At 41.8% G+C, this 21,197-nt stretch overlaps 1 protein-coding gene across 8 annotated transcripts in view; it reads left to right on the top strand.

Moving 5' to 3' along the window:
* Nucleotides 1–21,197, top strand: part of LOC144672619 (signal transducer and activator of transcription 1-like) — a 57,270-nt gene that overhangs the window by 20,017 nt on the left and 16,056 nt on the right. For all 8 annotated transcript variants that reach the window (XM_078534441.1, XM_078534443.1, XM_078534440.1 and 5 more), the window contains 13 exons: nt 4,754–4,840; nt 5,356–5,434; nt 6,431–6,513; nt 7,568–7,719; nt 10,533–10,691; nt 11,360–11,452; nt 13,022–13,084; nt 16,346–16,366; nt 17,921–18,014; nt 18,153–18,200; nt 18,866–18,949; nt 20,249–20,347; nt 21,057–21,192. In XM_078534441.1, the coding sequence (XP_078390567.1) occupies nt 4,754–4,840; nt 5,356–5,434; nt 6,431–6,513; nt 7,568–7,719; nt 10,533–10,691; nt 11,360–11,452; nt 13,022–13,084; nt 16,346–16,366; nt 17,921–18,014; nt 18,153–18,200; nt 18,866–18,949; nt 20,249–20,347; nt 21,057–21,192 (1,198 nt within the window). The remainder of the gene's footprint in view (nt 1–4,753; nt 4,841–5,355; nt 5,435–6,430; nt 6,514–7,567; nt 7,720–10,532; nt 10,692–11,359; nt 11,453–13,021; nt 13,085–16,345; nt 16,367–17,920; nt 18,015–18,152; nt 18,201–18,865; nt 18,950–20,248; nt 20,348–21,056; nt 21,193–21,197) is intronic.

Below are 21,197 nucleotides of genomic sequence, written 5' to 3' on the forward strand. Positions count from 1 at the left end.
GGGATTCTGGATTTGGAAGCAGTAGACTGCATGGGGGATTCTGCTTTACAAAATCAGCCCTGTTCTCCACTAGGCTCATTGAGTCTTTAAAATTAAAGGTTGAGAGCATATCCCCATAATGGAGTCATAATGCTGAACAGCACTCCAGAGACGCTGTGTCCATTTTAATATGAGCCTTGCATAGAAAGTTTGGTTTTCCTGCTGGCTACTCCTGAAATAGGCTCCTATCTTTGTAATTGTTGCCAATACCTGCTCAGCTTATTTACGCGGATTACAGTGTTTATTTGCTGCATTCCCAAAACGACTAAAATGAATCACAGCCAGAGTGATCTCCTGCACTAGTTGTGTGTGTGCGTGCGTGCGTGCGTGCGCGTGTGCGTGTGCGCGTGTGTGTGAGCATCCGCACCTTAGGGCAACTAATAGGACGTCCTCTTACGCTGGCTCTCCAAGGAGCAGACCAGTCAGTCCTATGCCACTGCTTGATTCCCATAGCCCTGCAGGATTTTTTTCCTTTGAGTACCCATTCAATTTCCTTTTGAAATCATTGTTTCTGCTTCCGACACCCTCGTGGGCAGCAAGTTCCAGGCCTTTGCCACTTGCTGCATTTATATTTATATATATTTTTTAAAAAAACCTCACATTCCCCTTGCACCTCTTGCCCAAAACCTTTAAACCTGTGTCCCCCTGCACCTTCTCCAAACATGTCATCATCTTGTACCCCTCTATCAGATCACCCCTCTTCTCCTTGGAGCAAATGAGATTAACCCCCAGCTTTTCCAACCTAACCTTGTAACTAAAATCTCCTCAGCACCCTATCAAGGACCCTCACATCCTTAGGTGTGGTGACTAGAATGGGTGCGATACTCCAGTTGTGGCCTAACTAGACCTTTTTTAAAGGTTCAGCATAACTTCCCTGCTTTTGTACTCAATACCTCTATTTCTACCATTTGGCTGCATTCCCCAAAGCACAGAGCATTACTGATCACATGCATGTCACCATAAAAGCCCCTGCTCCTAGTGGCACTGCTTTAGGAACAAAGTGGTTTCACTTCCAGAATATGCATCTGGTCTTGCACATTGCTGCTCATTACTCTGGGCAAACAGGCCACTATCATTGCCCACAGCCTTACATCAGGCTCCATCAATACAGCAGCAGTTCTTCACTGCCATCTTGGTCTGCTGTGAACTCAAATGAAATCTCATGCCTGATTACAATAACAATCAAGCTAAATTTTATTTTCCCTATGGTGTGCAGTGCAGGTCTGTTCCCTCATGTGTAAGTATACGCTGTAGCATTACACACAAGGACGTTTTAACCTGATTTTTGTAAGCTGCCACTGACTGGACTGAATCTCAACATGCCAGATTTTTCCAGCAAGCATTTTTGAGGCCACATACTGCCATCCATTGGCCTCACTGACCTACAGAAATTCCTAGAAACTGGTACCATGCAGTTTAAACATAGTCTCTTTGCCTGGAAAAAATGTTGAACCTTCTGCATTGATGGTTTTGCAAAGATTGTTTTTGCTGCATTTGCCTGATTATTCCTCTTGCTGTGCTTGTTTTTAAAATGGCAAATAGCTGCAGCAATACAAATGGTACCCAGCAAGTTTAGGCAAATGGGACTATGGTATGTTCAGTTCCAGACTGCTGTTAAACTCTGGGTAAGGAGTGCTGTTTCAAAATGGAACATTACATGCAGGTGCAAAGACATCTCTGGTGCGATGTGTGCACCTGCTACTGCCCCAAGGCCTTTTGTATACAAAGAATATTGCGCTCCTACCTGGACATAGAGGAGACTTTCTTTGCCTGTCTTGTGAATTAGAGGTTGCAATCATAGTTGTGCAGTTAGCCCCATGATGATCTTGGCATGACATCTGGGGCAGGGAATGCTTCCCATAGCAGTAATGGTTATTGCAACATGGAGCCTTCATGCTCTCTGATACTTCCAAGCCGCACTGGGGAAACCTCTTGCCAGGTGAGAGTCTGCAGTGGAATTGTGTGTAAAGGAAGTAACTACAAGTTTGTAAGAGCAACGCTTTGGGAAAGGAAGCATAAGCTGGACAGGGCGCACAGCTTTCACTGACTGAGGTTCCTTCCAGTGCCGAGCCATGCATGGTACCCATGTGGGATCAAACTGCTTCATGTCAACCCCATGGCTGCCTTTGAAAAGAGAGGGTTGCACGAAATTAACGTTCAAGCAATATCTAGTGGATGGCCTTTTCTTGAGAGGCATTCCACAGTGGTGTTTTATATTTGAAGAGATGCTTAGTTTATGGTTCTTGAGGATCGAGAGCACTCCTCTGCATTCATGGCTGTTGACCCCTACTCCTCCATGAGAAAGAGGAACAGCTCAGCTTGAACACCTTTGTGTCTGTATTATTGTACTTGGTTGCCACCTCCCCCTTCAGGAAAAGTGTGCTGTGCAGTAAAAAGAAAGTGAGGAGCACCCTTGGCTTCACTTTGCTTCTGATATAAATATGTTGCTTCCTCATTTACTACCAAATACTAGTTTCAGGGTGACTGCATTCAATTGGTTGACAAACACCCTCTGTGCAGCTGTCAACTGTGCTTTGACTAGAGGGGGAAGTTCAGGAATTTGAAGCCAAGTTTGAAAGGTGATGTTACATCTAGGTTTTTCCACAGAGTAGGTCAGGAAAGGAGAAAAAATAATAGTTTCTAAATAGAAGCAGGGTCTTTCTTTTTGTTCCAATGTAGAAAGGTGGTCTAGATGCCCAGTGAAATCCAGGAATCTGAAGCCAAATTTGAGAGAATCCACAGCCATGTCTTTTCCAGATCTTCATTTTTCTCCCTCCTTCATTTTTCTCACTGTACTTCCAGGAAATTACCCATGGGCGTGGAGCGAATCCACAGAACAGATTGGGAAACTGTTCAACCTACACCGCCGTCAATCCAAAACCACTCTAACCTCAGTCAAAGAGCTTCAGCATGCAGATAATGCTTGTGTGTGCACTCACTCAGAAGCTGAGCTACAGGTCATTGTCGACGATGACTCCAAAACATAAGAGAAAATGGCCTTTCACTAAATCCCCAGAAAACGGGTCCTCTTCCAACCAGCTCCCACAGCAAAACATCCTACCCTGCCCCAGTTGATTAAGATCAATGTCAAGATCCTGGAAAATGAGGACCCTTTCTTGAGAGCCGCCTCTTGATGAAGACGGACCGACATGATGAAATTCTTCATTGCCTTCAATATGCCAGCTTTACCTTCAGCTGACAGAGTATTTGAGGACCAGGATCTCAAACCAAAGACTAAGGTCATGATTTACTGAGCAGCAGTGATCCCCATACTCTTATATGCTTTGGAGACTTGGACAACCTACAGCAGGTACTTCAAAGCACTGGAGATTTGCAAGATCCACCAAATCCAATGGCAAGAAAGGCGGTCCAAAAGCAATGTCCTCTCCCAAGCCAACCTGCCCAGCATCGAGGTGTTAAATCACTCAAAACCAGCTGCTCTAGGTGGGACATGTCATTCATATGCCTGACACCAGACTCCCGAAGCAACTGCTCTACTTGGAATGCGGTTGGGGTGGGACACTCCCAGGAGGACAGAGGAAATGCTTTAAGGATGTTCTCAAAGCATCCCTGAAGAAATCAAACATAACCCACTGACTCAATCCCTGGCTTGTGACCGAAGGCACTGAACACATTGAACGACTTCATGAATATGCAGAGATAAAGTCGAGGTGTTGGAGGGAACGCACAAACCTCCAAGCAATCCTTCAAGTACCACCTGTGCTGCAAGTGGCAGAGTCTGCAGATCGTGAATTAGACTTAATCAACCATCTCGGAACCCATTGAACCACAAGTCATCCTTGATCCTGCTGGCTGCCTAAGATGATGATGATTGGAGGGCAGCTATCTGTGCCAAATAGAATCATCCTACTTTCTGCAACTTTAAATCTAAGTGTCAGCGGATGCATTGTTGCCCAAGTCTCGCTGTACCAAGTTCTCTCTTTTTCAGCTACAAACATCGTTTTCTTTCACAGTAAACTTCTGAATTGCTGGATTTTGTACCTCCAGTCAAACTACCCGAGTAAGCTTCCAGCATTAGTTGATTTAAACGGATGGGGTTGGGGGGGAGCAACTGACTGATGCCGATCTCAAAATATAGTATGGTCTGCACAACAGCCATTTGCAACTCTCAATTTTTCCAGAATCTCAAAATCTTGATGCCATAGGCACTACCTTTGGGTTTGATATACAGCAATGCACATCACTTTCAGTCTCATGGTGATGTTATATCAAAGGGCACATGTCACCCTAGGGTGGATGCAGTGGATTAGAAGACTGCAAGCTCAAAATGATCTCCACATTTCTCTTCACAATAGCTGCTATAAATTCTAAGTGACATGAGTTTTAGTGGTCATAATGTAGCTTAAAGTGGATATGAATTTGCATTGTAAAATAGCCTATGACTTTTTACTTATTGGAGAAAGAAAATAAAAGATGGGTAGAACTTTTAAAATGTCTGGGTGAGGGGCTAAATTATTGAAGGAGAATTAATCTATCCAGATAAGTGTTTGAAAGAAAAGTAACTCTTCCTGATTAAATTTATAAAATGTATATGTTCAGAAGGCTATCACTGCATCACAGTGCCTTGGTGCTGCAGTGTAGTGGACTACTGTACCATCCCTTGAAGTTTGCTTGACTTAATGGAACTGTTTGTAACATAGCACTCTGATCAGAATGTTCTTCATTATTGAGGCAGCTGTTTTCTTCTTTCTAGACGGTATTGGACACAACTCAACCTGTGGACTTTGAAAGGTACCAGGATATCGAACAGAAAATTACTGCCTTGAGAAATGGCGTGCAAGTGAGTGCCGCATGTGGTCGAGTGCTGGTTTCGCACAGCCTTTCGCACACTTGCCTTGAACTGTCAGTAACTTTTCCTCTTCTACAGTTTTTTCAAACTTTGTATAAGCTGTGGTGGAAGATTTATCTTGCTGCAAGTTTAATAGCAGTTTTTACTTTTTTCTACAATTGAGCAGTTTTAATTTGCCATTTTCCACCTTGTATTTTTTTAAAAAAAAGGAAAGATAGACTAGTCAGAAAAAGTAAAATAGGTCTGATAAAGAATGGGTGGATATTGAGGCAATGGGACACATTGTTTTCATTTACAATTAATACAGTAATAAAGCTGTGCCTGATATTTGCATAGATTTATTACTATCACATTGGCACTTGGTCAGGTGTGTGAACTAGAAGCAAACAAATCCAGGCAACCCAGGGAGGCAGGCATTTCTGTGGACCAATTGGCACTCTGAAGATTAATTTAGAGAAAAACTTTCTCAAGCCTTTGCTAATTATATTCGAAACTGTTGTGTACAGGCATGTGAGCAGGAGTTGAGATTTCTAGAGGAACAACAAGATGAATTTGATTTCAAATACAAGACGTTCAAGTTTCAAGGTGAGTGGCTTTTTGTAGCTTCGGTCCTCCAGTTCAACTTTGTCTCCACAAATCCAGAACAAGAAGGTGGGAGGGCATTGTGTAGTATGAACAATCCATAGGTTGTAAAAGTCTGTGATAAAATGACTCTACCAACTGGGCAGGTTGCATTGTGCTCTTCAATGACCTTTGTGGCAGCCGTATTGGATTAAACACAATCAATAATTTTAATGCAGTTGTTTCCGGTCCTCGCTCTTCTGAGGGAGTTGACTTTGACCTTGGATGGAGCTGCGCTGAGGCACCAGTTTTTATTTATTTATTTATTTTTTTGCCCCATCATCACCACCACCAGTACCTTGCCCAGGTGACGCTTCTCCTTGTGTCAGCCTTGACAGTGGTGTTGGCAGACTATCTGGCTATAGTGGAGGAGTTATCCCAGTTGAGCTAAAAATTGTGTACATTGACTGAGTTATTCTCTCTGTTGCCAGAGTCACAAGAAATTATTCTGGTGCAGGGACCCTGGCTCTTGCTATCACTACCTCCCCAATCCAGGGGAGCTGAGCCCAATTGTAGAACTGCTACTACCATTTTTGAGTGGCGCTGAGTGATGTCTTTATTTATTGGATCATCAGTCCCCAAATTATAAGGGTTAAAATAACGATAGCACTGGTATTCATACACAGCTGGCATTTATATCATACACTCAACACAAAAAAACATGCCCAAGGAAGGAGTGGTGGACGCAGCAGGAAATTGAGGTGCTTCAAAGAAAGAGGTGGATGACAAACCAATGGAATATTCCTATTCAAAGTATTGACGATATTGTTACCCTTCAAACACTAAACAAGTGGGATAGAAATGGTTTTCCTTTCCTCAAGTGGGGCCTTCCCCAGTTGGTATCCAGTGTTGACGGAGAGCACTAGCTGTGAAATTCTTATGTGCCCTGCAGAAAATTCTCTCTTAAATGTATAAATTAATCTGTACAGTGTATTTATGGCCAATTCCATTGTCTTTTAGAATCTCACAGTTCCCCTCAGCAGGTACAAGAAGAGATGAAAGTGCTACAGAATATGCTAAATATTCTGGACAGCAATAGGAAAGTAAGTCATTCTCTTCTACACAGCTGTCTGGTATGCAAAGTATGTTACTGAGACTTGTCACTTAACGCAGGGTACTGAAGATAATTCTAGCATCCCTCCTGCCCCCACTGAGGTCAACTAATGTGGCAAAGATTGGAGTTTGAACCCAGGATTTTCCTGGTCTACTTAGTAGATAAACTTACACTTTTGGGAATCTCCAATTTTAAGTTTATTATTTGTAATTCTGGAATACTACCATGTTCCTGGAATATAGAGGCTTCATGTTTACTTGGGGTCTAAAACTTAATTGCATGTTTAATTATGAGATTTTTTTTGTTTCTGCATAAAAGTGGAATCATTTAAATCTTTGTATTGAGAAAATACAAATATAAATTGCTACTCATTATTGTGGGCTCTATGTAACATCTTCTATGCATTTCCCTTTGTGTCATCAGCACAGTTGCAATGATTCAACAAAATTGCATTTGTTAATCTTTTGTAATTGACTTTTCTTTAAAAAATAAGTCCTGATGGCAAGGCATTCATTTCAGTTCCACATATAATTTAGATTAATGCTAATCAAGCCATTAATTGATTTGTATTTTGTTTTCCTCCCTCTTGAGCCTTCTTTTGCCAGGTTTTGTCTTGAGTGGGTGGGCACATAACCTTTTCAGGTCTTTGCTAATTAAATTCTAACCTGTCATTCTGACATGCATAAGATCAGCTCCATTATTTTCTTTTTCTCTTCTCCCCCTTCTGCTCTTGGGTCCAGTTTCTGGCCCAATAGTGTGCCAAGGCTCCCCTCAATGAGAAGAGCATACCCTAATTGTACCAGTGTTGGTATTTGTCCATTTCCTAAATCAGCCATCAGGCTACTTGAGTAACTTGTGGTCAGGTTTGTGCTGTGGGTCTGTGCCCATTTCCAAACTCATTTAAATAGGATCCATATAACCAGCAGGAAGAGATGATGTTTAGCTTAGTGGTCTGAATTTGAGCCCTGGTCCCAGAGATGAAAGACCAGTGCCTAATCCATCCTGTTTGATATGCTTTGAGAATTTTATTTTGTCTTTGGCAGAAAGCAATTGATAAATTCAGTGAGCTTCTAAAGGAAGCTGGGAAGCTGCTGGACACACTGGTGAAAGAGGAGCTGGCAGAGTGGAAACGGCGGCAACAGAAGGCTTGCATTGGTGCTCCTTTGGACGTTTGCTTGGATCAACTGGAGAGCTGGTACGCAGAACGGTAGCTTGTGTTGATTTGGGCGAGGGAGGCCTTGCTCACACTGATTCAAACCTTGTCCAACACATGAACAATTTCTTGCATGGGCCACCGGATAGCAGTCAGAAGTAGAAACCCTGGCTGATTTGGTTATATTTTATTTTTCTTCTTGTTTTCCATTCCTTAGCCCAGGGGAGCTATGCTCAGTTGTAGCACAGGTGGCAAGTTGGAGGCAATTGTAAAGGAAAGCTGGTGACTCATGAAATTGTTATGGTAGCTACAGAGGAAATAAATACTAAAAAAATACAGTCCCCACCACTTCTAGCTTGCACAAACATGCCACTATACTTGAAGGCTAATGTAACGTTTGGATATTGTCAAGCTCCTTGGGCCAGCAGAATGTATCAATGTGTGTTGCCTTCGAGTTCTCTCTGCCTGAGGGTGTTTGCGGGGAGGGGATGGTGCGGGAGGCCTGACCCACAACACCACCATGGGTAGGGCAAGGAGGCAGGTCCCAAACCCACCCCAGCTGGAATGGAGATCGAACCCCATGCTGTTGCCCTTATCTGATCCACATCGGCTGTCCAGCCAACTAAGCCAACCAGCCCCCTGCTAAGGAGTCTGAGTTGCTCTGACAGCATTCATGCATGTTGTATCCTGGAGCTATGGATAATGATGATAGAGGCTCCAATTTTTGTCCATCACATGGCTGACCAGGAATCCGTCCAGCTCTTATTGCCTGCCATTAGTGAGTGTTGGAAGGATTTACAAGTTGATACTTGACCTATTTGGCTGCATTGTGAACACCCTTTTTTTTGGAAAATATACTTTATTCATAAAATATCTGGAAGAACATTACAGAACAATTCAAAATGACCATCACAAAAAGTGCAATCATATTCCAGTTTTCCACGTAGATCATGAGGTGCTTCAATACAATCAATGAACATTACAGACGTTTTAACATGGTCATTACCAACAGTCAGTGCAATGGTATTCAAGTTATTGACATAGATCATGTTGCATTCTGAGGTGCTTCAATACAATTATAATACAATTAGTATTCACTACATACATTCATTGTGAGTCATGCAGACAGAGGGGTCTATACAATTCCCAGCCCCTTGGTGCACTATGGCAGAAAGGTCTTAGGCAGCGACCTTTCCACATTGTGAACACTTTTTTTTGAAAAATATACTTTATTCATAAAATATCTGGAAGAACATTACAAAACATTTCAAAATTGCCATCACAAAAAGTACAATCAGATTCAACTTTTACACATGGATCATGAGGTGCATCAATACAATCAATGAAGATTACAATCATTTCAATCTGGTCATTACAGACAATCAGACAATGGTATTGCAGGTATTGACATACATCATGTTGCACTCTGAGGTGCTTCAATACAATTATAATACAACTAGTATTCAATGCATACCTTCATTGTGAGCTGTACAGTCTGAGGGGCTCTACACAATTTCCAGCCCCTTGGTGCCCTATGGCAGAAAGGTCTTAGACAGTGACCTTTCCCCATTGCGCCTTTGCGGCGGCTGCCCCAAGTTTTAGTGCGTCCCTCAGCACGTAGTCCTGGGCCTTGGAATGTGCCAGTCTGCAACACTCGGTCGGGGACAACTCTTTGCGCTGGAAGACCAACAAGTTTTGGGCAGACCAAAGAGCATCTTTCACTGATTTGATGATCCTCCAGCTGCAGTTGATGGTTGTCTCGGTGCGTGTCCCTGGGAACAGCCCGTAGAGCACAGAGTCCTGCATCACAGCACTGCTCGAGATGAACCTCGACAGAAACCACTGCATCTCTCTCCAGACCCTCTTTGCAAAGGCACAATGCACAAGGAGGTGAACAACTGTCTCGTCCCCACCACAGCCACCTCGAGGGCAACCTGTAGAGGGGGTGAGACTACTGGCGTGTAGGAAGGATCTGACGGGGAGGGCCTTTCTCAGCACCAGCCAAGCTACATCTTTGTGCTTGTTGGAAAGTTCTGGTGATGAGGCATTCTGCCAAATGACTTTGACAGTCTGCTCAGGGAGCCATCCCACAGGATCCACCCTCTCCTTTTCCCGCAGGGCCTCTAAGATGTTACGTGCCGATCACTGCCTGATGGACTTGTGGTCAAAGGTGTTCCTCTGCATAAATTTTTCCACGAGGGACAGGTGGTACGGCACGGTCCAACTACTTGGAGTGTTCCGCGGCAGCGTAGCCAGACCCATCCTTCACAACACTGGGGACAGGTAGAACCATAGCACGCCCTTCCTTGGCCATCAAGCTCTAAAGTGGGACTTGAACCCAGAGCTTCTGGCTGACTGTGTCTTGAGACTGTGTCCCAAGACTTCCTTTTACAATGCATGTAAGTAAATTAGGATACCTTGAGAATGTTTAAAATCTTAATTGGCTGTTGCCACAGCTTTTTACTTTGACTTGAAAGCCACTGTTAAGTGCTTGTAGCAGACAACATGATTAAAGAAACAGCTCATTTATCATTATACTAATTACATAGAAAATGACAGCTACAATCAGCAAAGCATGGTGTAAATCTACAAAGGCTGAACTTAATTGATAAAAGAATTGTGTTTTGCTTTTGCTGGGAGGTCATCTTTGCTGATACAACTTTGGTATTACTACTGCAGTGTGGGGCTGTCTTTTTATTTTAACGTTGAGGGCACCATGACAAGGTGTGAGCTAGTGAGTAAACTCAGCTAACTGTCGAAGAGAGAAGATAAAATAAGAAGGGTTTGCCTGGGCTAAACCCTGGTACTGATTATCTCCACTGCCTCATAACTCCTGTTAAATTCTTATCTTACAGGTTTACTGCAAGTGCAATGTGTCTGTTTCAAGTGAAAAGGTTGCTGAAGAAACTGGAGGAGCTGGGAATTAAACTGACCTATGATAAGGATCCCTTTAAAACACAAAGACCTGCTTTGGAGAAACAAGCTGTAGCCCTGCTAACCTGGCTCATGCAAAGGTGCTGGACAGGGCCTTGGGAGATTGACTTTATTTTACATCACTTGAGACATATTCTTAGTACCTATATACTTTGCCTGATGGCTTATTCTGTAGCAGCTGTTGTACCACAGCATAAATTGTTGCACAGGAGTTGTGTTTTTTTTTTGGTGAACTCTTATCCAGTATTAACAGTTTTAGCCAAAGATGTTATTGTATCCTCCAATCACTATACAAATTCTTGCTGCTTTTAATCTAATTAAATGATCCACAAGATATTTTCCCAGGACAGCAATGTGCCTTTACCCAAAGTCAGCAAATAAGTAAGGACTAGATGGAGGGCAGAGGAGCATAAACACCAGCATGGACTAGTTGGGTTGAATGGCCTGTTTTTGTGCTGTACATTCTGTATTGTTTTAGCATTTCATCTTTTCCCCATGCCATATACATGTCAGTAATTGGGAATGTTTTCCATGGATAATTTTGTCGGTTAAAATTCTGGGAGAGGGCTGAGGGCTGGGTTGAAGATACGAGTGTATGAATATCAAGTATGTAAATTGGTGGGAACATGAAATCTTTAATTTCAAGGAAACTAAGGCAACTATAGCCTTTAAGCTGCTGTTTTAATGGCGAGAGTTTTCACTATTATTTCCTTTAAAATAAATGAACTTTTTTTAAATATAAATACAGTGCATTTGTTGTGGAGAACCAACCTTGTATGCCTCTTCAGAGTAAGATGCCTCTGGTGTTGAGAACAAGCTCTCAGTTCTCAGTTAAGCCACGGTGAGTACAGATGTCACCTTCCTCTTCAGTGAAGTAGTGCAATAATGTTTAAAGTACTTGACTGTTTTGTAATGATTCACACTTGGGTTTTGTGTGTGGAACAAGAAATGCTTAGGAGAAGTTGATGTGGCAGTAATTGAGTGGGGTACTTCTGTAGTAATGCTCTCTTTTCTGAGTCAGAAGGTTGTCTGTTCAAGTCCCACTCCATAGTCTTCAGCACATAGTCCAGGCTGGCACTCCCAGTGTAGTACTGAGGGAGTGCTGCCCTTTGGCTGAGATGTTTAAACCAAGGTATTATCTACCCTCTTGGGTGGATATGAAAAAAAATCCCATGGCCACTATTTCGAAGAAGAGCATGGGAGTTTTCCTTGTGTCCTAGACAATATTTATCCCTCAACATTACAAAAAACTATTAGTGGGCATTTATCACATTGCTGTTTGTAGGAACTTGCTGTGTGCATATTGGCTGCTGCATTGCTCTGCCTTACAACAGTGACTACACTTCAAAAGTACTTGATTGACTATAAAGCACTTTGGGATGTCCTAGGGTAATGAAAGGTGCTGCATAAATGTAAGCTCTTTCTTTACTTCAGCTGATGGCTGACTCTCACTGTGCAGTCTGTGAACAGTACCAGAGCAGCAGGGAGGGATTTGTGCCTTGTAACTTCCCCTAGGCTCTTTGTTGTATTAGTGTATTAAATATATATTTAAAGGTTGTTTTGAGCTGACCAATGATCAGTGCAGAGTTTGAGTGATTTGGTGAAGAGGGGCTATTATTGCTGACTGGTCTTTTGACCTGAAAATTTACAACATCTGGTAAATTGCTGACCTTTTAAAGTCAGACAGGATGTTACCAGTTTGTACATTGCTGCCACTTAAAAACAGTAACTTTTGGCAGAATTTCATTTTAGGGGTCAATGGTGCATTGTAATGAGAGAAAGCAGAAATAATAATGGTGTTTTTAAAAAAAATGCTCTTATAGTGATTAGTATCTTAATTCTGAAATCTTGGGTGTTTCTGGTGCTGGTACATTCAGTTCTAAAGTGTATTCTCAGATTGTGACTAGTATTAGCTGGATTATCAGACAGTTTGAGCAAACTCAACTGTTCAGCACACTTTCATAATATTAGCTATTGTCACTGGTATAAAATATTCATTTCTAAGACTCTGACAGTACCCACTTGTAGAATAAAATGTCCAGAAATGCATTAAAGGGTAGACCACAGTCTGGCTATTCAGATGATAACATGGCTTAAGTGGGCTCTTGGTAGTGCAGTGGCTTTACACATTTGTACCCTCCTGTTCCAGAGGTGAGTCAGTTTTGTAATGGTGCGTGTAAGTAATGCTCTCTTATATCTTATGTCATGGTGTGAAGAGGGGGAGGGGGGGCGTCACTAAATATTTCTCTACCCCCGACTCTAACCTGTAGTGGATTTGCTGCTGGCCCTTGAACAAAAATTATATGACGTTGGGGCAGAACTTAAGATTTTCAAATGCGTTATAGTTCTTGAAATACATGATCTTATGTGTGACATTTTATTTTAAATTCTATTTTCTGTCCTTTCGCAGACTTTTGGTGAAACTGCAAGAGGTGGGAACTCACCTAATGAAAGTGAAGGCTTGCATTGATAAGTAAGTGATCAACAACAAAACTAGCATAATGTACAATATATTCTGATCTTCATTAATGCCTACTCCTTCTCTTTGGATAAGAGAGCTGAATTGTCCAGACAGTTGGTTCTGTACTTGTCCTTCTATGACTCACCAGCACTATGCTTTTGCAAGGAAAAGGTTCCATCAGTTCCTTCTTCTTTTGTGCCTTGAAGATGAAGCACTGAGCTCGCACAAATCACTTGAGGGGGCTTTGTTGGAATGTTTTTTTTTATTCATTCATGGATGTGGGCTTCACTGGCTGGGCCAGCATTTATTGCCCATCCCTAATTGCCCTTGAAAAGGTGGTGGTGAGCTGCCGCCTTGAATCGCTGCAGTCCATGTGGTGTCGTTACACCCACAGTGCTGTTAGGAAGGGAGTTCCAGGATTTTGACCCAGCGACAGTGAAGGAACGGTGATATATTTCCAAGTCAGGATGGTGAGAGGCTTGGAGATAAACTTGCAGGTGGTGGTGTTCCCCATGTGCCTGCTGTCCTTGTCCTTCTAGATGGTAGTGGTCGTGGGTTTGGAAGGTGCTATCTAAGGAGCCTTGGTGAATTCCTTGGGTGTGAGTAAAGGCTAATTGGTTTGTGTTTGTATCTCCCTGAAAGTGGGAGTCCCCTACTAGGAGGCCAGACTACCACTTCCTCACTGGTGCCATTCTTCCTCTTTATGCTTCTAGTTCAGCTTTACAGTAAGAAAGTGCTGAAAAATCAGTACTGTCCACAGTTGATGATTGCTGTCCTGCAATTTCCTAAGATCTCAGAATATACAGAGATGAAGTGGGGGCTATTCAGCTCAGTAAAAAGAGCAGATCAGAGTGTAGGTTGCCCTGTTGAGCTGCCATTGTGTAGCTCCAAGTGGCAGCTGATAGTGGCACAGTCCTCTCTCTGCTCTTATGGTAAATTATCTGTTGCAAAGGTGAAAAAGTAGAAATACTTCTGTTTTCCTCTTACTTTTAAAGTTTGTGTTTTTGTTTAGATTAGTTCAATATTAGGAAAAGGGCTAATCCCAACAGTGGACATTTATTGTTAAACTACAAAACCTCAGTTATCCTTTTTCAACTGTCTGTTCATTCAGTTCCCTTACAATTGACCCAGTTTATGATAGATCATTCATATTTGTCAACTTGGACACCAAATATTAAATAATAATTTCCTTGTCCATTTAGGTATAATTGATAAAATCAAAAAGCTAAAAGCTACTGCGGATGCTGGAAATCCAAAACAAAAACAGAATTACCTGGAAAAACTCAGCAGGTCTGGCAGCATCGGTGGAGAAGAAATCAGTTAACGTTTCGCGTCTTCATGACCTTTTGGCAGAACTGAGTATAGTTAGGAGAAAGGTGAAATATAAGCTGGTCTAAGGTGGAGGGGCGGGGGGAGAGAGAAGTTGAGGGTGGGATGATTGTGGAGATAAGCAAGCAGTGATAGGAGCAGATAATCAAAAGATGTCACAGACAAAAGGATCAAAGAGGTGTTGAAGGTGGTGATATTGTCTAAGAAAAGTGCTAATTAAGAATGGAAGGCAGGATACTCAAGGTACAGCTCTAGTGGGGGTGGGGTGGAAAGACTAACAAAGTTTTAGTTTTAGATTTAAAAATAATGGAAATAGGTGGGAAAAGAAGAATCTATATAAATTATTGAAAAAAAGGGAGGGGGGAGAAACGGGGTGGGGATGGGGGGAGGGGGAGTTTAAGATCTAAAGTTGTTGAATTCAATATTCAGCCCGGAAGGCTGTAAAGTGCCTAGTCGGAAGATGAGGTGCTGTTCCTCCGGTTTGCGTTGGGCATTGTTCCAGTGAAGCCCATCGCAAACCGGAGGAACAGCACCTCATCTTCCGACTAGGCACTTTACAGCCTTCTGGGCTGAATATTGAATTCAACAACTTTAGATCTTAAACTCCCCATCCCCACCCCGTTTCTCCCCCCCTCCCTTTTTTTTTCCAATAATTTATATAGATTCTTCTTTTCCCACCTATTTCCATTATTTTTAAATCTAAAACTAAAACTTTGTTAGTCTTTCCACCCCACCCCCACCAGAGCTGTACCTTGAGTATCCTGTCTTCCATTCTTAATTAGCACTTTTCTTAGACAATATCACCACCTTCAACACCTCTTTGATCCTTTTGTCTGTGACATCTTTTGATTATCTGCTCCTATCACTGCTTGCTTATCTCCACAATCATCCCACCCTCAACTTCTCTCTCCCCCCCCCCCGCCCCCCCACCTTAGACCAGCTTATATTTCACCCCTCTCCTAACTATACTCAGTTCTGCCGAAGGGTCATGAAGACGCGAAACGTTAACTGATTTCTTCTCCACCGATGCTGCCAGACCTGCTGAGTTTTTCCAGGTAATTCTGTTTTTGTTTAGGTATAATTGATGTTTTGTTAACCAGTTATGTCCAGATGGTTCACTAGTCATGCTTACCAGGGTGATCCCAGGCTTACTCTCCAGTCTGTGTTGAGTTGGTTGATTTCAGTTGGAGCAGGAGTCTGGGTGCTACAGTTTGACCCTGGACAATGGAAGAAGGAAAGCAAGCCCTGGTTCCTGCTACTGATTGTTAACTGCTGCTGGGAAGTGTGCTTGTGTAGAATATCTGGTGAGAATGCAATTGGACTTGGCTGTGATTTTCTTCCTCTTGGTCAAGTAGCCTGCTGAAGGTCTCTGTCTAAGCTCACCATGGGCAAGAAACTGAAGGTCAGCTGGTACTCTGGAATCTTAGCAAGAGTAGCACCTTCCAGAGGAAGAGGGAAAAAGTTTTTTGCTGGGGGGGGTGTGTGTGTGTGTGTGTGTGTGTGTGTGGAGGGAGGGGAGAGGAGAGGAGAGAGAGGAGGGAGGAGTTGGTGGAGGGAGATGTGGAGAATTTATGAATTAAGTTCCATGATCATAGAGCCTAAACAGTGAACAAGCTACGTGTTGCCATGTCATCAATCAATTAGGTTTTGCCTAGGTTGAGTATGTTGTCTCAGACAGTTACTGGAAGTGGTTACCTAACAATGACAGTAACTGCTCCTGGTGAGTGTCATTGTCGTTGAGATCATTTTAAAATATTTGCCAAGAAGAAAATCCTTTTTAAAAGGGGGGTACATATAGTGAAATACACTCTAGGATTGTGTTGGTTGAATCTGGCTGCACATTATGTGCACCAAATTATTGCCTTTAACAACCTTTTCTGTTGTTGTCTTGAGCTCAGCTAAAAAAGCCATAAAACATTTGTTTCTGTTTTTTCAAACTTTCAGGAATTCACCGAACGGGAAAGGGTAAGAACATTTTCTTCGGAAAAGAAAATACATTTTTTAACTAATCTACATATAAATAATTTTCATAGCCATGGGTCTTTTTAACCTGTGAGTTGTTGCCATCATCCTTGAGATGACCAAATCTGTAATGGAGTGGGGAGGGGATTGGAGGGGAGGGACATGGTCCAATTGCCTTTATTTTAAAAAGAACAGATTGGGGCGGGGGGGTGACTTCTACATCCAATTTCCAGAATCAAGATGAAAAACCAAAGGACGTGATTATAAGATACAGAAGTCAAGAGCTAAACAAAAGAATATTTGTTTCACATTTGGGTATTGTTTTGTGGAATAGACCTTCGCCTGCTGCAGTTAAATACTGATCTGATTGAGTTAATCAACTTTTATCCCTCTACTCCTTAACTAAATGGAAAATTGTTTGTATGGATTTGGTGTGTTAGAGCAGAATCAATAACAATGTCCCCTTTAATTTTTTGTTGTTGTGTGCAGCCTGTTCATTTCAATGCATGGTACTTTTAAAATTTTTCGCACAGCCGTACACATGTGGTATCTTAAAGGCTTGTGTGGCTGCGTACACATGCAGCTTAGAGGGAACATTAAACTCAGATTTCAAGAAAAGTTAGTTAGTTCAATGTATGCAAGCCCTGAACTGAGTTTCAGAGCCCATATCCTAACCATGATTAATCCTAATCATGATCAAACCATCTATATCCATCTCTAGAACACTGCCCAACTTTACCCTAATTCTCTCTTTCCCGCTCTTTTTTTCTCTCTTTCCACTCTTTTTCCCCCCCCGCCACACATTGCCGCAACCCTCATTCACAACTGCAGACTTTTTCTTTAGTTCTCTGCTCGCTGACCTCCCAAGTTGAACCCTATGTAATCTCCCGGCTCAACCAAAAATCCTTGGGCTGCATCATGATCTGTGCCAAGCCCTGTTCACCATCATTCCTGTGCTCTCAAACTTTCATTGGGTCACTACCTCCAGTGCATTGACTTAAATTGATTTCTTACTTTATAAATCCTTCTTTTTAAAGTTCTTGCTTCACCAGACCTAAAGGCAGCTCACACATCCGTTTCATTGTCATTCTTCCCTTCCCCTCATCTTGCTCCCACACTTTAGTAATGTCAGCTTCAACCATCACAGCCCTGCTCTTGTAACCCTGTTCTTAATCCCTCTGTTATTTCCAAATCTTCCTCAGAGCCTACCTCTTTTTCAGCAATGCTTTCAGTCATCTTTTCAACTCCTGTTCTTGTCTTCATCTGAGTGACATCAAAGTGGTTGTATAAGTGCAAGTTGTTTGAAAACATGGGTGGGAAAGGCAGATATTTGATGTTTTACCATTCTTACAGGCAGTGTCTCTGGAAGTGGCAAAATGCTGCTGAAGTAACCTGTCAAATAACAGCAAAAAGGGCAGCTGCTAAAGCAAAAACCTCTAATAGATTGCAAATTAACGCGTTGTTGCCTGGGGGGGAGCAGCTTTGAATTGTTTAATAACTGTGTTGGTAATAATTAGCCAAAAGCATACATTAAGTCGTCAATACTTCTCTCACCAGATATCGCAAATTCAACATACTTGGCACAACCATGAAAGCAATGAACATGATGGAATCCAAATTTGGGGGCTTGTGTGCTGATTTCAGACATTTGGTAAGAGCATGGCTATATTCTGTACTTGATTCTGTTGCACTTGTTTATATTGTGTACTTTTTGTAGTGAGTTTGATTTATTGATGATTTCACACTAATCACACTATTTCAACACACAATTCTACTGTTCTGATTGCAGCAACTAAAGGAGCAGAAGTCTGGAATTGGAGGAAAAGGAAGTAATGAGGTAATACATTTCTGATTTAAGGATTGGAAATGATTTGTACTCATTAGTTAGAGTCTGAAGTTAGTCTCCATAATTTAATTCAAAATGAATGGCATCCCAAGATGCCTACATTGTTTGGCAGTGGTACAGCAAATGTCCTGTCATAGAATCATAGCATTGATTATTTTTTTAAACTATGGAAAGACTAGATGTTGAATAGGCTGTTGACATGACCTCAGGTGGAAGAAGAGCAAATAGGAAACCATGTTGGGGAACAAAAAGCAAAATACTGTGGATGCTGTAAATCTGAAACAAAAGTATGAAATGTAGACACTTTCAGCAGGTCAGGCAGCATTTGTCAGGGGAGGATGCCAGTCAGTTGACAATTTGGGTGTTGTAATATCTTTCAGTTTTGAGGAAGGGTTCAACACTGGAAATTTTGACTGACCTGTGTTCTCCTGACAGTTTCCTGGAACCTCAATGGAGTTATTATTCTGTTTCATATCAGTAAAAATTTGAAACCCTTTTGAAACTTGTTTTATACATCTACAGAAACGTGATTTTCGTGCAAGCTTTATGCTTTGATTTTATACTAAATTGTATCCCTTATGAGTGCAAGGTCTATGTCTGCATTGTTCATTCTTTAATATTTTCCTCTTTCTCCACCTGCCATCCTCCATCCCTAGGCTTCGCTCATCGTGACAGAGGAGCTCCATGTTATTAGTTTTGAGGCTGAGCTGGCTTACCAAGAGCTCAACCTTGTTCTTGAGGTAGGTTTACCATTTAACTGTCATCATTGGGACATTGCCATAGGTCCAGTACCATGAAACCCTTAATCAAAGTATTTGGAGGGAGGGTCACACTAATTGGTTAAGCAAGCGTTTGGATACACGAATTTCATTGTAGATGCACTCATTCTTCAGCTAGTCCTGAGAACAATGCATATGTTGTTTGACTGCTGATAATGTGCCTTGCAATTTTTAGTCCACTGAGCTTAAGTGTTGTGTGAAGCATTATCCTCAATTTCCCAGAAGGCAGTTCTGATTTCTCCTATCAAGGTTGTACTGCAATGGCTGATCCATCAGCTGATCTGGCTAACAGCTCCCCTGGGCACCTGTCTGAGAATTCTGTATGGCCTCTTTGCTTTTAATGGAAGCTTATTGACATTGTGGCTGAGTATGCAGGGGGAGAAAGTATTTAGAACTGGCAAGCCAGCTGATGCAGTGCAACTTGATCTTGTGTACTGAATTTGGAAATCTCATGTAATTACCAAGAATGGTTTGGATAAAATTTTGGCTCAGTCTATTAAAAATTAGCTAAACAAAAATTTTTGCTCTTCAGGCTTAGTTTTGAATCTATTTAACATTGTTGGTTCTGATCACACCTCTTGTTGCTGTCAGCAAAGTATGCTGTGTCACATGCCTGTGGAATTGACATTCCTTCAATCCCTGTTACTTGCCTACAGAGGCTGATTTGATCCCTTGGCTTATGTAAGGCTATTAAAACTCAATTTTCAGGTTGAACAAGATGGTAACTGAGCTACATGTACTTCATTTCTTTAAAAAAAAAAGGATATAAACTTTAAATGTCCTTTCCATTTTGTGTCCCACTCCAGGCACTTATTCACAAAATCTAGGCTGACATTCCCAATGCAGTACTGAGAGTGTGTTGCACCGTCCAAGGTGCCGTCTTTCAGATCAGATGTTTAAAGCAAGGCCCTGTCTGCCCCCTTGAATGGATGTTAAAGATCCCATGGCAATATGTTGAAAAGCAAGGGAGTTCTCCCTTATGTCCTTGGACATTCTATCCTTTGATCAGCATCACTAAAACAGATTATCAGCTTGCTGTGCACAAATTGACTGCCATGTTTCCTATATTACAATAATGACTACGCTTAAAGTACTTGATTGACTGTGAAGCACTTTGGAATGTCCTGAGGTGGTGAAAGGCACTGTAGAAATTCAAGCCTTTCTTTATCTCATGATATTGCGCTATTGGTTCAATAATCTTTAATTTTATTTTCTCTCTGGAATTGCACTAAGATCTGACACCTTTTTTGTTTTTGACAGACTTGCACTTTACCTGTTGTTGTCATCTCAAACGCCAGTCAGCTCCTTAGTGGTTGGGCTTCAGTGGTTTGGTACAATATGCTCTGCAATGACGCAAAGGTAAGGATCTATAGAAATCTTTCTCAACCAAGGTAGAGGTGGGAGGAATTAATTACTGATGTTTTTTTTCGTAATCATCACCTGCCCTGGAACTGTATAGAATATTGAAGTCTGCAGTATCCTGTACTGACAATATGATTTAACAAAGTGGAAGGAATGTCTACTGGGTGTACATTGAATGTGGGACAGGATTTTTAATTGGATGATCTCTGAGTACAGACAACTGTATGTTTGACTGGCTCCTTTTGTAAACATCAAACCATTTGTTCCCTGTAGGAAGTTGAGGGCAGGTCTCAGCTTCCTGCAGAGCTTTTGGCTCCTTAGTTTGGCACAGAGCTCCATTTGTTTATTATTTCTTGATTGCTCAAGAAGCATTTTTTAAATAAGAACACAGACCTATGCAAAAAAAAAGTCTGCAGTCTGCAAACTGGTAATGGCCCTTAAATGGAAGGGGCAAAAAAGAACCCGGTCCACAAGAATCTCCTTAATAGTGAATCGCATTGTAACTACCTCTGGTGATAATAGTAATTACAAAATGCAGCAGTGACCTTGGTATTGTAGTAAAGATGTTCCTGGCTTTGTTCTTTTGTTGGCATTAGTAGGTGATGTGTAACAAATGCAAAATACTAATGTAATGTTTCTGAATACAATCTAAACCTCTGTCTTATGGATAATTTGGGGAGTAAATTTTGTTCCCCTTTGTCCCCAGAATTTGATGTTCTTTTCCAACCCTCCCTTGGCACCATGGAGCCAGCTATCTGAGGCACTGAGTTGGCAGTTTTCTTCAAACACCAAGAGACACCTGGATGCTGATCAGCTCAACATGTTGGCAGAAAAGTTATTTGGTGAG

The sequence above is a fragment of the Cetorhinus maximus genome, chromosome X (genome assembly GCF_964194155.1).
Source record: "Cetorhinus maximus chromosome X, sCetMax3.hap1.1, whole genome shotgun sequence".
NCBI classification, from domain to species: Eukaryota; Metazoa; Chordata; class Chondrichthyes; order Lamniformes; family Cetorhinidae; genus Cetorhinus; species Cetorhinus maximus.